The 16,428-nt window shown below is 36.1% G+C and overlaps 1 protein-coding gene across 4 annotated transcripts in view; it reads left to right on the top strand.

The window, feature by feature from the left end:
* The first annotated feature begins 2,402 nt into the window (after window positions 1-2,402).
* LOC129004952 (rab GTPase-binding effector protein 1-like) overlaps window positions 2,403-16,428 on the top strand; it is a 71,908-nt gene continuing 57,882 nt past the window's right edge. For 2 of the 4 annotated variants that reach the window (XM_054433676.1, XM_054433675.1), the window contains exons 1-2: window positions 2,403-2,981; window positions 9,618-9,743. In XM_054433676.1, the coding sequence (XP_054289651.1) occupies window positions 2,921-2,981; window positions 9,618-9,743 (187 nt within the window). In that variant the 5' untranslated portion in view covers window positions 2,403-2,920. Of the gene's footprint in view, window positions 2,982-3,387; window positions 3,481-9,617; window positions 9,744-16,428 lie in introns of those variants that run through there. The other 2 variants (XM_054433677.1, XM_054433678.1) reach the window with 2 other exon arrangements.

Below are 16,428 nucleotides of genomic sequence, written 5' to 3'. Positions count from 1 at the left end.
GTACGATGCACGGTTTTCAGTGTAGAAGTAAAAAACTAAAAAATGGGGTCTTTCCCCCCCTCCCCCCGCTGAAGCAGCAGGGCCAGGGGCGGGGACTTTTGGTATTTTTATCTTTTAACTACCCCGAACACATTCCCGCAGAAAAAAAATTTCCCCCTCTCCATGTCCTCTACAATCCCTTTATTGACTAGACTATAAACAAAAATTAACACCATGTCTACTTCATCGAATGACTACGTACGGTCATGGACACACCAAAATTACAAAAAACACAATCTTTCCTTTATCAATCTTGTAATTCCTCCTTTCAACTCGAAACGACCGGCACTACAATCCTGACGTACACCCCGAACTAGTCTCTAAAACCAGCTGACTCCATCGACGCCAGGCTTGCCACTGCCGTGCTCCAAAGTTGAAAATTTTTCCCAAATGGTCGTGACGCCAAATCGAGGGACAGACTTATTTTGTCATGGTAGTCAGTTTGCAATGACAATAAAATTATAATATGCTCCTTTTTTGTAAGTTTTATAACCATTGATGACATAAAAATATGGCTTTATATATTTCGGCATGAATAATTAGTCTAAAAACAGCGTGAAAGTTGGAAAATGTACCCTAGGGACACGTCATGGTCGTGAATTTTGAGACTTTAAAAATACGAATAAAATACCTAGAACCTATTTAAAACCAAATAAATGTGTGTAACATGTTGCCCCCGTCCCAAAAAATATTAAAACACATAATAATAAACTACAAATCCAGTATCTACGAAGTAAAAGGCCAGGGACATGAAAACGTACGTTTTTAAATTTTCACTCATTTATGGAAATGTTTTAGTAAAAATGTAATCAGACAAGTTGAAATTCGCTTAGTCAGCAGGTATGCTGCGGTGGGGTTTTTTTTAAACAGAGGGTCAGGCTTACAAGTGACCATGGGATTGCATCGCAGCTAGAACAGCTAACTGTACAACCTCATTCACAGGTTCTCATTATCCGTCAAATCCCAGGTCCTTATAATGAACTGTAAGAACCTTTTGACTATGGTGTTCTTCCCTTTGATCTCCCATCAATAGACCAAGGGATCTTATACGCAGACCTTGTAGGGCTGGGCACATAAATATCATAAAACGCTGATACCTTAACAGCTTTCACAAGGTCTCTCTGGCTAAGGCAAGCTCCTGAACTAGCTTGACCAGCCAATCCTCTGTGGCTGCGTTTGCTCCGCCTTCAAGATGGCAGCTGCTTATCCTGACGTCTTTGCCACGACGAATGGCCCATATGGACAGCTCCCCCTTGATTTTATTGGCTTCAGCCTCCGTCCGTTCAGTCTGGGTGTTCAGATTTAGCGATTTAGCCATCTTCTCTACGGACAGTGTCTCCGAATAGGTGGGTGACGGTGCTCTCTTTTAAATACCCGAGACCTCTCCCTCTTTCGTTCTCGTCTTCTTTTTTCGCCCCCTCTTTGCATCTTTCTTCCTGGAGGCTTCATTAGAGTCAGCTTTGGGGGTGCCGCCCTCACCCTGCTTTTTTCCAGCATCCTGGTTCCCGGAGGAACTGGCTTTGCAGGGAGCAGAGTTAGGGCACAGACTGTGGTTAGGGTGCTTGGCAGCACACGCCAGCCTCCTCTTATTTCTGGATAGCACCTTTTTGCCTTTGGCTAAGGCATCCGCTATCCTCCATCTTCGCAACTCACCTCTGGAAAGTCGTTTTTTCGTTCCTTTCCGGTTTCTGCGAGCTTGTCGTCATCGTCAGATTTAAGCAGACATTCCTCCTCCATTGGGGTCAGATGGTCCTCGTTGTTCCCATAAATACCGGGTATCTAAGGTCCACCCCCAGTGACCCGATTAGAAAGGTAAGGGCTACATTCGACTGGTACGACTGGTTCCCAGAAGGGTCTGTTAAGAAGACACTGAATATTCGGCCCCCAGTGCCACAAGACTCTTGGCACGGATCACATTACACCTTAGTCTAGGGCCTAGGGCCCTCCTCACTTGGTTCTGTAGGTGGACCAACACCCATTGGCAGAAGGTAACTCTCCGCAGCTAACAAGTGAGAGGAGTTTAGGTGTGTCCAATCTGCCAAACCAACCCCGCATGCGAGGTTTGGCCGGAACGGCGTGGAAAGGTTCTCCCACTCACTAAACCCCCATATCTTCCGAAAGCTTGGTTACTGGACTATGGAAATATTGACTCCGCTTTAAATGTACAGATATATATTAAAGGCGGCCGTGATACTACTCCCAGGAGTTTTATAATCAATGATTGATGATGTTGCGGGCAGTCTGCAGTTGGGTTTCATTATTTCATTAGTCCATGACTGTTAACTAACTGTCACCAGTGTCACCACACCATGTCTATGTCTAGTGTCTAGGTCTAGTCCTAAGTCCTATTCTGTCATCTCATCTGTCATCAAATTGATTGTGTCATTGGTTTTAATGTAAAGGGACCGATTTATTTATAAATGGAAGTATTTAATTACATTACTTGTTTATTGCTGATAAAAGCAGATTAGAATTTACGTGTTAAGCCTAGTTCCCGTAAAAGTGTTTTCTTACTGATGACGAATTTATAATTCAACAAACTGAAGTTTCAGCTACAAATTTGTAGGGTTCATTTAGCAGATGTCAGGAATTTAGGTTTTTTTTATTGTTAATATTATATAATTCATTTTAAGGAGAAACTATTAGCCTATGACTCAATAACTCTACAACCGATGTCTTGATCTTATAACTATATACTACAGTTTCCCCCCCAAAAACAATCATCATTGGTGTATCGTTATCAACTAGGCCTAGGCTTAGTACAGCCTCAACAAAAGGCTAATAGTCCCAACAAAAGGTTCAATAGGATAGTAACTAAGCTCAAACGCCTTGACTTACCTTCTTGAAACTCTGATAGTCAGACTGAATTTAAAGTTAAGTCATGGAAAGTCCTGAAAACGAATCGACTCACCCATCGAAAGACAGTGTGGCGGATGATAATGGTAAGTACAATTTTAGGCACCTATATTTTTGAATTTTCAAATAATTACTATCGGTAGGCCTTTAATATTTTAATCTTTACAGCAGGCCTTTGGTCAATGAGCCTAGTGATAACCACCTGTAAACCCAAAGGAACCCAAGGGTACACTTCAATATCTGTTGGCACAAAACTGAACAAAAATATCGATTGATATATCGATTATTCAATATATCGTTTGGTTAGTTAGGTAAGGTTAACCTAACCTAGCTAACCAAACGATACATCGAATTAAACAATCGAATAATCAATATTACTCATTTGGTTGTTTATGCCAACAGATATGGAAGTGTGCCCGAACCCAATAAGTAAGATGCGCATTGAAAATAACAATTTGTGGGCTTAGCCCTAACTCTTTTTAAGTTTCATCAGTTATTATGATTCTCGCAACTTACCTGATCAAACTTAGGCCTGAGATTGAGCCATGCATCTAGTTTGAGTTTAACTTAAGTAATTTCATGAATGTAAGTGCCTAATCATAGGATTTTAAGGCTAAGAACATAGTTTTGTTTGTAACATCAGATAAAAGAAAATGGTAGTAGGTAATTTATTCTATTTGATCGATAATGATGAATGTTGAATTTCCCCTACAAATTAGGCCTAACTTAAGATAAGGTTAACTTACGGTACAGGTTTCTTAACTGGGCTACGCAAATATCGGTTGAAACTATCGAATTGAAAATATTGATTAACTTAATAATCAATATTTTAAAATATATCTATTTTAAAATTAAACTATCACAACCGACACAACTCAACCTAACCAACCAAACTTGCTGATGGTGAAAAAATCGCATGAAGGTTTACTAATCAAATCGATAGTTTCAATAGATATTAGCGTAGCCCAGTTAAGAAACTGTACCCTAAGATAGGCCTAGCCTATTGACGTTGCAATTCTATGAATCTAGGAGTTAACCATCTAACCTGATGTTAAAAATCTTTTATTTTTAGTAAGTTATCTTAACATCTTTGAATCCTTGTTCTGACGTGTAGCTACTTTTAAACTATGATGGAACTTGAGCATTCTAGGTTTACTTGGTTAATGAACAAGCAGATAGTGATGTCCTTCCCCTGACTTAATGGCTTAATACTAAGTATAGCATTTAAAGTATCTGTTTGTTACTTAATTCAGTTAAATAGGCCTTCCTAGAAGGTTAGATTATGAAATAACTTAATCATTCAAGGGATTAAAGAGATTTATTATACCATTAAGTAATAAATACCTACAATAGGTAACGTCAAAACTATGCTAAAAAATAAAACAAACCAATTTATATAGGCTAAATCATACGGACGCCTATTATAAAAAGTTACTTAGTTAAGTTACATTAAATAATACGCAGAGGATACGTCCGGTAACCGAACCTGGATTAGGCATCCGGCAGTGGCGGCCCGGAACACCATTACCACAACGATATGAAGTACAGCCATCGGTGTTCATGGTGTAGTAGATAGAGTACTTGGCTGATGAACAAGAGGTTTCTAGATTGAATCCCATCGGTGACACTAACATTTCAAGGATTTTGCTTAGATTGCTATTTCTTTTTAACTGTACATCTTTTGTTAGAATTTGAGGCATTTATAATTTTATTTTATGATCAGAATTTAACCTTGATTCAATTTTTTTTTTTGTTATCAGTAAGTTTGGTTAGTTAGGTTAGGTTATGACAGTAACTGCCGGACGCCCAATCCCTGTCCAGTTACCGGACGCGTATCCACTGCCTAAATAATACATAGGCTAATTGATACCCTACCGTACCCTCAAAAGTTGACTAAGTATTGACTACTAGTCAATTGACTGGTAAATCTATCTGGTAACCAACTGTTAAAGGGAACATTCATTATTATTCGTTATTATTGTTCGCCGGTCAGGGCAGAACATGATTCATTATAACCAAGACGTACTTGGACTAAAAGATGATTTTCGAATAGCCCAGGAAAGATATACACTGACTGGAAGAGATGAGGACAAGCTTGATGCTACGCAAAAGAAAAAAGTGTACGACCTAGCGCTGAAAACTATCAGGTGTGAGACCAATGCTCTGGCGATTTCCCAATCCAGCAACCGAATTAAGGGGATTTGGAACATTGTCAATTCCGAGAGAAAGGCTTGTGAGGAGAGGAGGGATGTGGTCTGGAAAATAATGAGCGAGGGTGAAACCATAGATAACCCTAAAACCATAGCAGATTGTTTCAACAGATACTTCACCACTGTTGCGGAGGACAAATTAAACGCAAACAGTGATGATGGCCTCTCAAGAACCATCCCTGTGCTTCAGCCCCTTGACCTAGAACATAACATGACCTTTCTTTATCCAGCCACTAATGAAGAAGTGTTAGCAACAGTAACTTCTCTTAAGTCGTCATCCTCGACTGGAGTTGATGACATATCCTCCAGACTCTTAAAGTCCTGTATTGAAGAACTCTGTCTGCCTCTCACATTCATAATTAACAAATCCTTATTTCAGTCCACTGTTCCACCCGAGCTGAAAATAGCAAAAGCCTATATCCCCTTCACAAAAAAGGCTGCAAGGAAGATTTAAGCAATTATAGACCAATATCGCTTGTCTCGACAATCTCTAAGGTTTTAGAAAAAATTGTCCTGGCACGACTTATGCATCATCTTAAGTCCAACGAAATCCTGCCCAAAGGACAACATGGCTTTATACCTGGAAGATCTACCGTAACGGCAATCACCGAGATCGTCGAGTAGGCCTACATCATTGACAATCTGGAAACCGGAAGGACTGTTAGTGGAGCTTTTCTAGACCTGAGTAAGGCGTTTGATTGCCTCGACCACCAGCTTATCCTCAAGAAACTTGAAGCCTATGGGATTAGAGACTCGGCTAAGGACTGGTTTCAGTCCTACCTGAAAGGAAGGCGCCAGGTCGTTGAAATCAGTTCCACGAAAAATGGCAAAACCGTCTCTTTCAGATCAGAGCTGATGAATGTTGCCAGAGGAGTCCCTCAAGGTTCAGTACTGGGTCCCATAATTTTCGCATTGTTCGCTGCAGATCTTCCGAACTACATGGAGGCACACAGTCATACTGTCATGTTTGCAGACGACTCAGTACTGTTAACCAGCAACTCATCTGCCGAAACTTTGGAGATTGAAAATTTCATTTCAATCAATAGAGCCAGGGATTACTGTTTCAACAATGATCTTGTTTTTAACGAGAGCAAAACACAACAACTTTTCTTTGGAAGGCTAAAGAATGAAGTGTCATCTCCTCCAGAAATTGAAACAGTTCTGTTCACCAAATACCTTGGCGTAATCCTAGACGACAACTTGCAATGGGATATGCATGTGGATTTCCTCTGTCACAAACTCAGTTCTTCCCTGTTTGCTCTAAGGCGGATCAACCATGTCGCTACACCTGAAGCTACTCGTTCGGCCTACCACGCTTTGGTCGAGTCCCATACAAGATATGGAATTGTTCTATGGGGGAATTCATCTAAAGAGAATATGAGTCGGGTTCTCACCTGGAGGAAAAAAGCCATTAGAGTTCTCGGAGATCTTCAGTGGAGAGAAAGCTGCAGGAACACCTTCAAGGCACTCAAGATTCCAACTGTTGCCACTATATATATATATGTGAAGTAGTTGTGTATGCAAGCAGTCAAAACCTCCTCAGGAACGCTGATGTACATCCACACTACACAAGAAATGCTGGAAACTACAACTTACCTGCACATGACACTTCAAGATACTCCAGGAAGCCATCATACGCCGGGGCCAAGCTTTTTAATCTCCTTCCTTCGACCATTAAGAATGGAAACTCCATGTCCCTTAAGAAGATGATGCTACACTGGATGATCGAGAACCCTGTCTATACCATCGACGAGTTCATTGCACTCTGTGGAAGAGACTTTGACTTTTGTTAAAAATAAATGTTTATTGTTTTATTGTAATTTTGACACCATTGCTGAGCTTAACGCTCATGTAATAAAGTATCTCTCTCTCTCTCTCTCTCTCTCTCTCTTATCGATAATTTTTTTTCGATAGTCCTAAGTTATCTATCCGATATAGGCCCTACCTATATCGGATATTCAATATTAACGAATTGAAACACATCAGCTGACAACTACGATAAATAAGTAGCCTACATATTGTTCAATATAGGCCTATCAACAAACAATAAAAAAAATAATTTTGAAATGAAACTGATCTAAATTTAACTAACATAACGCAACTAAACTTGCTGTAAGCTTGGGACCATTTAAAAATTCCGCTTGATATTTCCCACATGCCTTTTCTGTTAAGTACGGTAGTTATCAAATGGAATTTTGAAATGGTAGGCTACAACAAGTTTGGTTAGTTATGTTAGGTTAGTGTAGAACAGTTTCATTTCTTAATCCATAGGGCCTAATCTATATAATTAATACGCTACATGAAACTTTGTCGGTTGAACTCCTCTGCCATTTCTTAACCGATTTTATCCATTGACATCTCATTGGAAAAAGCGTGTCGCGTAGATTTGCAAACTGGCCTTACATTTTTGACAAGGTCCCTTGGGTTCTGCCCCAGTGGCTTTGAAAGTTCCTATGTTATCCTTATGAAGAACATAATTGTTTACGTTTTGATCAGCTGTATAATTTAATTGCTGTTATTTTTCGATTCAATGAAACACATTGAGTAAATTTATTTACTATTTGAGTTTGTGTAAACATAACCCCCAAAACGAAAACGGACCGTGTTAGTATGGTTGTATCTTGAATTTTTGTATTTATCGTTGCTTTGTGTCGCTATGACGGATCGTGTTAGCATGATTGTAACTTAAATTTGTGTATTTATCGTTGTTTTGTGTAGCTATAATTTGTTTATTTGTTGTTTTTTTCTTTTAAATGCCTCCGACGCGACGACAACGAAACATAGACAGGAGGCGTACACGTCAGCACCTGACCTTGGACAATCTCAACTATTAGGTTACGAATGCGAACTAACACTACCCCTAAAAGACTTTTCGTTCTCAATTGACCCTCTATCAATGACATGTGTTGCCTGTACAGCGAGGCATTTTGAGAATGAGAAAACCAGCCGGAATGCTTTAGGTTTATCAATAACGAAGATAACCAGGTAATCAGGGTCTGAGTTACACAATGGTAATATTTTTGAGTTGACTCTTTTTAAACTCATTGTAAATATGACTGTTATTGGTTTTGAAATAACCCCTGTAATACTTTGCAATTGCTCGAATTCGAGCAACATGTACACTAGTATATATTATTTTGCCTAAACAAGATCAGTTGTCAATGTGTAATTTAAATGCGTTTGATTTGAAGATATTAAAACAGAAGGAATATGGACCGTAAAGGAGAACAAAATATTGATATATAAAAAAAAAATCATTTATAAAAATGAATGTTCCCTTTAACAGGAAAGTACCTCTATCTTTTATAAATTATGATGATAATCCTAGAGATAGGCCTTAAGTTAATTCAAAATTATAAGTTGTAGCTTATGTATGTAGGCTATTTATATCACCGTGTATAAATAACTTAGCTATTGTATATTAGCCTATTATATGAATATGAATGTTTTAAAATAAATAAGATCTAAGTTAGGTGTATAGGCCTTTAACTAAGTGCAGAATCCATTTGTTGCTTTGTTAAATCTTACACTTCACTTGACACTGAATTGGCGTTTTTTTCTTGCACTTGACGAAGATAGTCAATGGTTATTTCTTCATTGACACTGTATTTTGCCACTTGGTAGAAGTTTCCAACAGAGAGTAAGTTAAGTAGGCTATTGAGGAAAGGCAATAACAAAAATAAAATTTGGGTGTCGTCATTCTAAGTAATTAGGCCTATTTATGAAGATTATTTGTGGGCTTCACTCACATTTATTTTTGTCTGCGATTTCCAGTGCTTATCAAAACACACTCAAACACACATTTACACAAAACACCTATCGCACATGGCATCAACGTGTTTTGTATATGTGTGCTTTGAGGAGTCCTGGACATCGCAGACAAATGTGAAAAGAAGCCCACAAATAATCTTCATAAATGAATAACACCTCGCCTAAAAGCATGTAATTCAGAAACAGCATAGGTAAGCCTAATTATTTGCAATTTCTGAGATCCCTATGAGGTAGCCTAACATTGCTCCCTCCCCTCACTCTCAAAATCTTTAGTTAACCATTTTCTCATCTCTGAAAGTCACGTGCTACTTATATTTCGTTTCTGTTGATTTTAATATCAACAGTAAACACTGTCACCATAAAATGGTTAATTTTTCTGTGAAGTCCCTAAAAGTTTATCTATATTTTCTCTGAGGCAAATTTTACTAAACGTTTTAAGATGTAGGCCAAGTTGAAAATTTCAATTATAGGCTAAAAGTTATAAAGGCATGATTTCTTCAGCTAGCCATGAGAGATAGTTTCAGTTCAGGAGATAGTTGGAGCCAGAGGAAATCAATCATTAATTTTGTGATTCATTGACTGTAAAATACTGTAGGCCTACAACAAACAATTTTTTTTAACAACAATTTCAAATGGATTCTGCACCCGATGCATGCTGGGTGTGCTGTGGCGGGTTGCACGCATTACGCAGTATGCAGTCATTACGCAGCAGCCGCACTGTTTGCTCTTTGCTTCATGCAGATGTTTTCCTCAAACTACAACGGCTGACGGAGCAGGCATCTCAGCATGAGAGTGAGAAACAACAGATGAGAGAGGAGTTTGGATTACAGCGAGCTAAGATGAAGGAGCTTTACCTACAGAAGGAAGGTAGGTAGTGCGCTTTGTCAGGTTTGGTTTCTTGGTTACGTTTTGTTTGCGCTTGGGCAAGCTTAACTAAACGGGTTGGTGTCGGTGTGTCAATTAGACTTGGAATAAGTAGTGTGGCTATATTTTAAATTGATTTTCACTTAGCATTATTTTGCCATAGTCATATAATCTTTATTCAAGAGTACAACATGTTGCACCAGAATGGCGTCAATACAATAAAATTATATTGTTAAAACTAACCATATATAAAAAGGCTAAATAAAAAAACCAAAACTTATAACTTACAAATTTACAACATAGTCAACCAACAAATTCATCTAGGGAATAAACAGGCTTGGATAACATAACAGTTTTTAGTTGTTTTTAAAACTTATTTTTGTCTGTTATTTGTAAAATATCAGATAGAAGGTTATAAAACGTAATCCTACCTGTTTCTGAATGACATGCTTTTAGGTGAGGTGTTATTCATTTATGAAGATTTTAAAGATTTTTTTCAAAGATTTTAAGTTTTGATTAGACAAACTGATTTTACGTCTGTGCCTTGTCCCATAGCTGTGGCATGAACCCAAGGATTCAAATTTTGGTAAATTATTCTTTACAAACAAGATCAAATCAAAGATGTATTGGGCAATAACAGTAAGAATACCAAGTTTTGAAAATTGTTCTTTTTAACTGAAGGTTGCCCCATATAAGATTGTACCAAAGGAGATGTGGGAGAAAATAAAAACAAAGTAAATTATTTTTAATGTTTCCAAACGACATAGTTTAGACATTTTTCTCAGAGCAAAAATCCCTGATGAAATTTTACGCCAAGATGTTCAATTAGAAGGTTCCAATTTAAATTTTTGACCAATACCAGTCCTAGGAATTTAAAATGTTGAAGTTCTAGACATTTTCCTTCCATAAAAATTGTATGTTGAGCTTTACTCTGATATGTTAAGAAAGATATGCACTTTACTTTAAATATTAACTAAAAGGTTTAATTTGTTTAAAAAAGTATTTAAACATATGGACATTGATTATTTGCTATTGACTCTACTTTTTGATGGGTATTAGCATACAAGTAAGCTAATGTCATCAGCATATAGACAGACTTCAGCATTATCTAATTTATCTGGTAAACCCTTTGTTATAACATATGAACAACAGTGGTCCCAGGATTGATCCTTGTGGCACTCCATATTTTAACATTTCCAAAGATGAAGTAAAATTTAGCTTTTTGTTGTTTGTCACATTTCTACATATTGTTGTCTGTTATTTATATATGATTTAAACCAATCTAAAGCTCTCCCCTTCATACCCAGACAAAACAAGATATTTACCAGCTTGGAGTGTGACACACTATCAAAAGCCTTGCTGAGGTCCATAAAGACCTGAGTAACATTATTTCTCTTATCCACCGAATCTATTACTGATTCAATGAACTAAACACTAGCACTAATCAAAGGCTTGCCGGATTAAAACCCATGTTGTTCTTTATCCATCAAGTTGTTGCTTTCCAGAAGTTCTGTTAATTTTATACACATAGCTTATTCATAGATCTTAGAAACAAGCCATTAAACAACATAGTTAGTCCTCACATGAAATACTCTAAGTTATCTAAAATCGGCACATTAGGTTATTATTTATGAAAAATACATGTGTGTCAGTTACTTAGTTACGACAAGGGGAAATATTTAAAATTGCATAAGAGACTGTATTATAGTTGTTAGTTTTAAATTCTATTAACTTATAATAGAATAGTACCAATAACAATTAATTATACAATCCACAACACAAGCTAGTTATTCTGTTAGATAGGCCCTTTACAAATTATAATAGTCCTACATATGTTTAAAGTGTTAATACTAAAAAAAAATATCGTTTGTCATTGTGACATCAAAGAATGAGTGGTCTAATAAAATTTCAGCATTAGAATTTTTCTATTGAGCTTGTTTTGTAGCGGTAGCTTCTACTTAGTTAGAATATTTCATACTGTCACCATAATGGAGAACCTACTATTTATTGGACTTTTATTATCTGGGAGAAAAAGTAATAGTAGCTAATGACCGTGGAAAACTTAAATTGAGCTATTAGAATCAGTGAAGTAAACCTAGATCTTATGAGACATTGAATATATCAACTTTTTCAATTGCTTTGGCTGGATTTCTTCCATTTTAATTACTTTCTACAAACATAAATAACAGTTTGTAAAGCAATAGGTTCTAATGCTGCTGTTCTGTACACAATCATTGGCACTGACCAATACGTCTACTTGAGAGCATGTCACATAGTCCACTTTAATCTTACTTAAACACTGTCCATACTGTCTTAATCGGTCAATATTATAATAAAATATCCTTAGCATTTATGGTCTGGCAAAACTGCCATTAACAAACTCTTTAACCAAGTAAAAATAGCATTGTTTATTATTGTATTTGCTTTTCAAAGAAATCCATTCAAATGATGAATTGAACTAAAAAATAATTTTTGATTAAAACTTGAATTTGGAATGATTGATTGAAAAATTTATTGAAAATGTATTTGGATTCAAAAATAGACTTTAACTAGGCGTTATGCATCAAAATACTTTTTTATTTAACATTTTATATACAAGTTTTAATTTATAATGACAGATTGCTTGGCACTGTGTCTTATTTGTCCTAGCCAGGGATAAACATATAAACTAGTGTAGTTTCCGACTAGCTAATAAAAGAAAAAATACATACCTACAAGTTAGGGACTAGCAATTAAAACAGACATCAGGAAAACAAATTTATCACATCTCGTACATATTAATAAAATGAAACTCAATTAATGAATAATAGATACGGTAGATGAATATCCTAAATTAATAAATACTTAATTAATAAATAGTAGAACCTCTATTAGCCTTCACCCTCAGGACCTGGAGCTGACGGTTAAACGAATAGACGAATAAAAGAAATCTATATATTAAAAAATATCAGTTTTTCTTTTCCGAGTCCGTCCGCCTCTTCTACCCGACCGAGTTTCATGATTTTGGTCTTAAATTAAAGGTATGCACGCGTAGATTTGCCATCAAGCATCGGCATTTATTTATCTGACGTATTACTCGAGTTATGCACAAACGTAATTTGCTCCCTGTACATTTCTTTTGGGAGATAAATTTGGTTTTTCTTTCCCGAGTCCGTTCGGCTCTTCTACCCGACCGATTTTCATAATTTTGGTCTTAAATTAAAGGTATGCACGCGTAGATTTGCCATCAAGCATCAGCATTCATTTATCTACAGTATTACTTGACCAAAAAACATAAATTAGATTTTTTTAAAATTGTTACTTCAATTGAAAAATATATTTCCTCGGTTATAATTATGTAATCCTATATGTTTTGGTCTAAGAACCTTCAGTGAAATACCAGCTTTCATTTGAGACCTTGATTATTAAGATCGGACATACCTGAAGCGAGCTGCTGAATTTTCAATACAATAAAAAATGTAATTATTTTGGAATTTACCGACAACCAGTGATCAATAACCCCATTTTTATTTTAGTTTGTTTATATCCGATTTTCATGATTGAGGTCTCGAATTGAAGGTATGCAAATACAGATTTGCCATCAAGCATCGGCATAAATGTATCTATAATCCCACTCGGTGTATACGTAAACGAAATTTGCTCCCCATGTATTTCTTATAGAACGTAAATTTGGTTTCTCTTTGCCGAGTTCGTTTGGCTCTTCTACCCGACCGATTTTCATGATTGAGATCTCAAATTGAAGGTATGCACACAAAGATTTGCCATCAAGCATATGGGCATATATTTATCTTTAACCCCACTCGGCTTATACATATTTTCTCCCGATGTATTTCTTATGGGAGTTAAATTTGGTTTCTCTTTTCCGAGTGCGTTTGGCTCTTCTATACGACCGATTTTCATGATTCAGGTCTTAAATTGAAGGCATACACGCAATGATTTCACATCAAGCATCGGCCATCGAAGTAAATGCATTGGCATATATTTACCTACTGTATAATTTGACCGAAAAAAAAAAAATTTGATTAATTTTCAAATTCTTACTTCAATTTAAGATGTGTTTCACCACTTATTTTGGTCTAAGGAACATCAGTGAAATACCTGCATTCATTTAAGCTACTGTATTAGTTATTCAAATCGGACGAGTTTCAAGCAAACGCAAGGAGAAAAACTAACATAAACATTTTTTCGTAAGGGTTTTCTATGACTAAAAATCAATGGCTTCAGTATTGTTCATTTATGTTTTAGACTCAAAATAATCAGTACTGTATTTATAGGCTTTAAATTGAGTTATTGATCGTTTGAATCAGTATCAAGATACTGTATTACTCATCAAAACTCATAAATTTGATTAGTTCTTGGATATTATATTTTTAGTTTAACGCTGCGGAGCAGCATGGGTCCTCTAGTCCTATTATAAACATGTACAGTTAACTTTAAAGGTTTTGGAAGGAAGAAATTAAACCCTGTACAAGTGAATAATACATATTTATATTTAAATTACTTAAATAGAAGAGCAATACAGAAATGTTATTTTGTATGATGTACTTGTTTAATGTTCGTTCAGTGAAATAAAATCGCATTTAAAAATAATCTAAGCACTGTAGTGGGGAAATAGATAACAGAGAGTGAGGGTTAAAAGGATGATGGTTAATTGAGGTTCTACTGTACTTTTATCCATGGTTGAAACCTCGGCTCTCGATAAGGAGTTGGTTTTCAATCAGTTGTTGTAAGCAGCATAAGATACATTTGAGCTAAACAAAAACCATGTGATAACTTCTACTTGTTTAATTGTTATACATAAGCAAAAAGAAACGTACAGTACATCAAGTTCCATTTGCAGTCTGCCTATATGCATCATCACACATCAATTAAACAATAGGCTTTCACCACCGAGCTGTTATCACTATTGATAACACAGTAGCTGTCAGTGGGGGAAGCCTGCTTGCATACAATGCTAACTGATAAATGCTGCGTTACTATCAGCTATCACCCATATCAGTCTCCCACCGCTAAATGTTTAAATTTGAATTTCCAATGCCACTACGTGTGTGTTGATGTTATTACTTCTTTTAGTTTAGGCCGGCTGTCTAGGCTGAGTAGGTGTTGTACTAGTTTTTTATGTATTTAACAAAATAAATATGTGTTTAGGTATAAATTTTGATAGGTAAGTGTATAAGTATACAAATTTTTTTAGTCCTTGCATACGACTCAGTTATTTTGGCTGAAAATTTCAAAGATATTACGGCATCTTTTTTGTAATATTTTGCTCATGTAGGCCTACATTCTCATATATCCTGTTTGGAATACTGTAGCATATAATAAAAAAAAAACAAAATTAATATGGATTACGTTTTAAAACAGCAAACTAAAGCTATTAGGATAATGCTCAGATTAAAAAAGGATAATTCAGCCAAAGAGCACTTTTGGCAACTCTTACAGTTTAGCTCAATAATTAATTAAGTTATATTAATTGCCAAAAATAAAAACAAGAATTATTTAATGAAACATCTATTACACTAAGCCATTCCTATAACCTTAGAGAAAAATTAGGGGTTGTTGAGCCTCACAGGCTTAAGTTTTATGAAAAAAACCTTCCAATGCAGATCTAAGATTTTAGTAAATTCATCCCAATCAACATAAAAAATCAAATTTCTATTAAATTAAGAAACTAGGCCTACCCAAAAATTATATTTTCAATTTGAATTTAGCTACTTATTCGATGGAAGTGTTCTCTACCTCCTTGCATAGGTACCGTAGCAGTTTAGTTAATAAGCTGACCGGTACTACTACAACTGTTGGGAGCGAGCTGGCGTAGTGGTTAGAGCGTGGGACATCAGTCCCTGAGGTCCCGGGTTCGATCCCCGTCAAGTCACCAATGGATTTTATCTAAGTGATAATGCCGCAACCCCTAGGTCTAGCCTGAAGTAATGTGAAAAACAATCCCATGCTCGTAGTGCCTAGCGTCCTAGGACAAAAAAAAAAAAAAAAAATACTACTACTGTTACTAGTATTAATTGACACTATTCAATGTATCACCGTTGTACATATATATATATATATGAATAAAGATTATGAATATGAATATTATGAAAATTCTTTTCCCTACAGTTACCTGACAAAGCAGGCTTTTTTGTACTTACTTAATATATCACGGAAAGTAGCTAATTACTGCATTTACTTACTTTTGCTGCACTCATTTTACTGTTGCAGCACTCATTTTTCCCCACACTCCCTTATTCCAACCAAACAACACAAAACTTTGTGCTTTTATTATTCAAGTAATACGCTAATTTACACTTGAAAATAAGTTGGCAACACTTAGAGATACTACGACTACGATCAGCTGGTGCAGTGTTTCGCATTTCGTTCATTGCTTGGATTTAACCGAACCTAAAACAAGTTGTTTAGTGTTTGAAAGACTAATTATTTCTATGCTTTATAGTAACTGTAGGAAAAATATAATCTGTAACACGATCGCAAAGTGCTTTTGCTGCACTCGAGAAACTTTCCACACTCGCCTGTGACATTTTTCTCTTTTGCAGCAAAGTGTCACTGCGCACACTAGTTACACAAATAACTATTGTTTGATCTAGATTAATTGTTTACATGGAATACACACAGTAATTACTTTGTTATTAGAACGTAGACTAAGGGTGTTGGGATATAACATTATATTAGGTTTTTTGTG

This window comes from Macrosteles quadrilineatus, unplaced genomic scaffold (genome assembly GCF_028750875.1).
Source record: "Macrosteles quadrilineatus isolate MER2022 unplaced genomic scaffold, UCM_ALF_1.0 Scaffold_13__1_contigs__length_4303367, whole genome shotgun sequence".
Classification (NCBI taxonomy): Eukaryota; Metazoa; Arthropoda; class Insecta; order Hemiptera; family Cicadellidae; genus Macrosteles; species Macrosteles quadrilineatus.
This window is presented reverse-complemented; position numbering and strand designations above follow the sequence as displayed.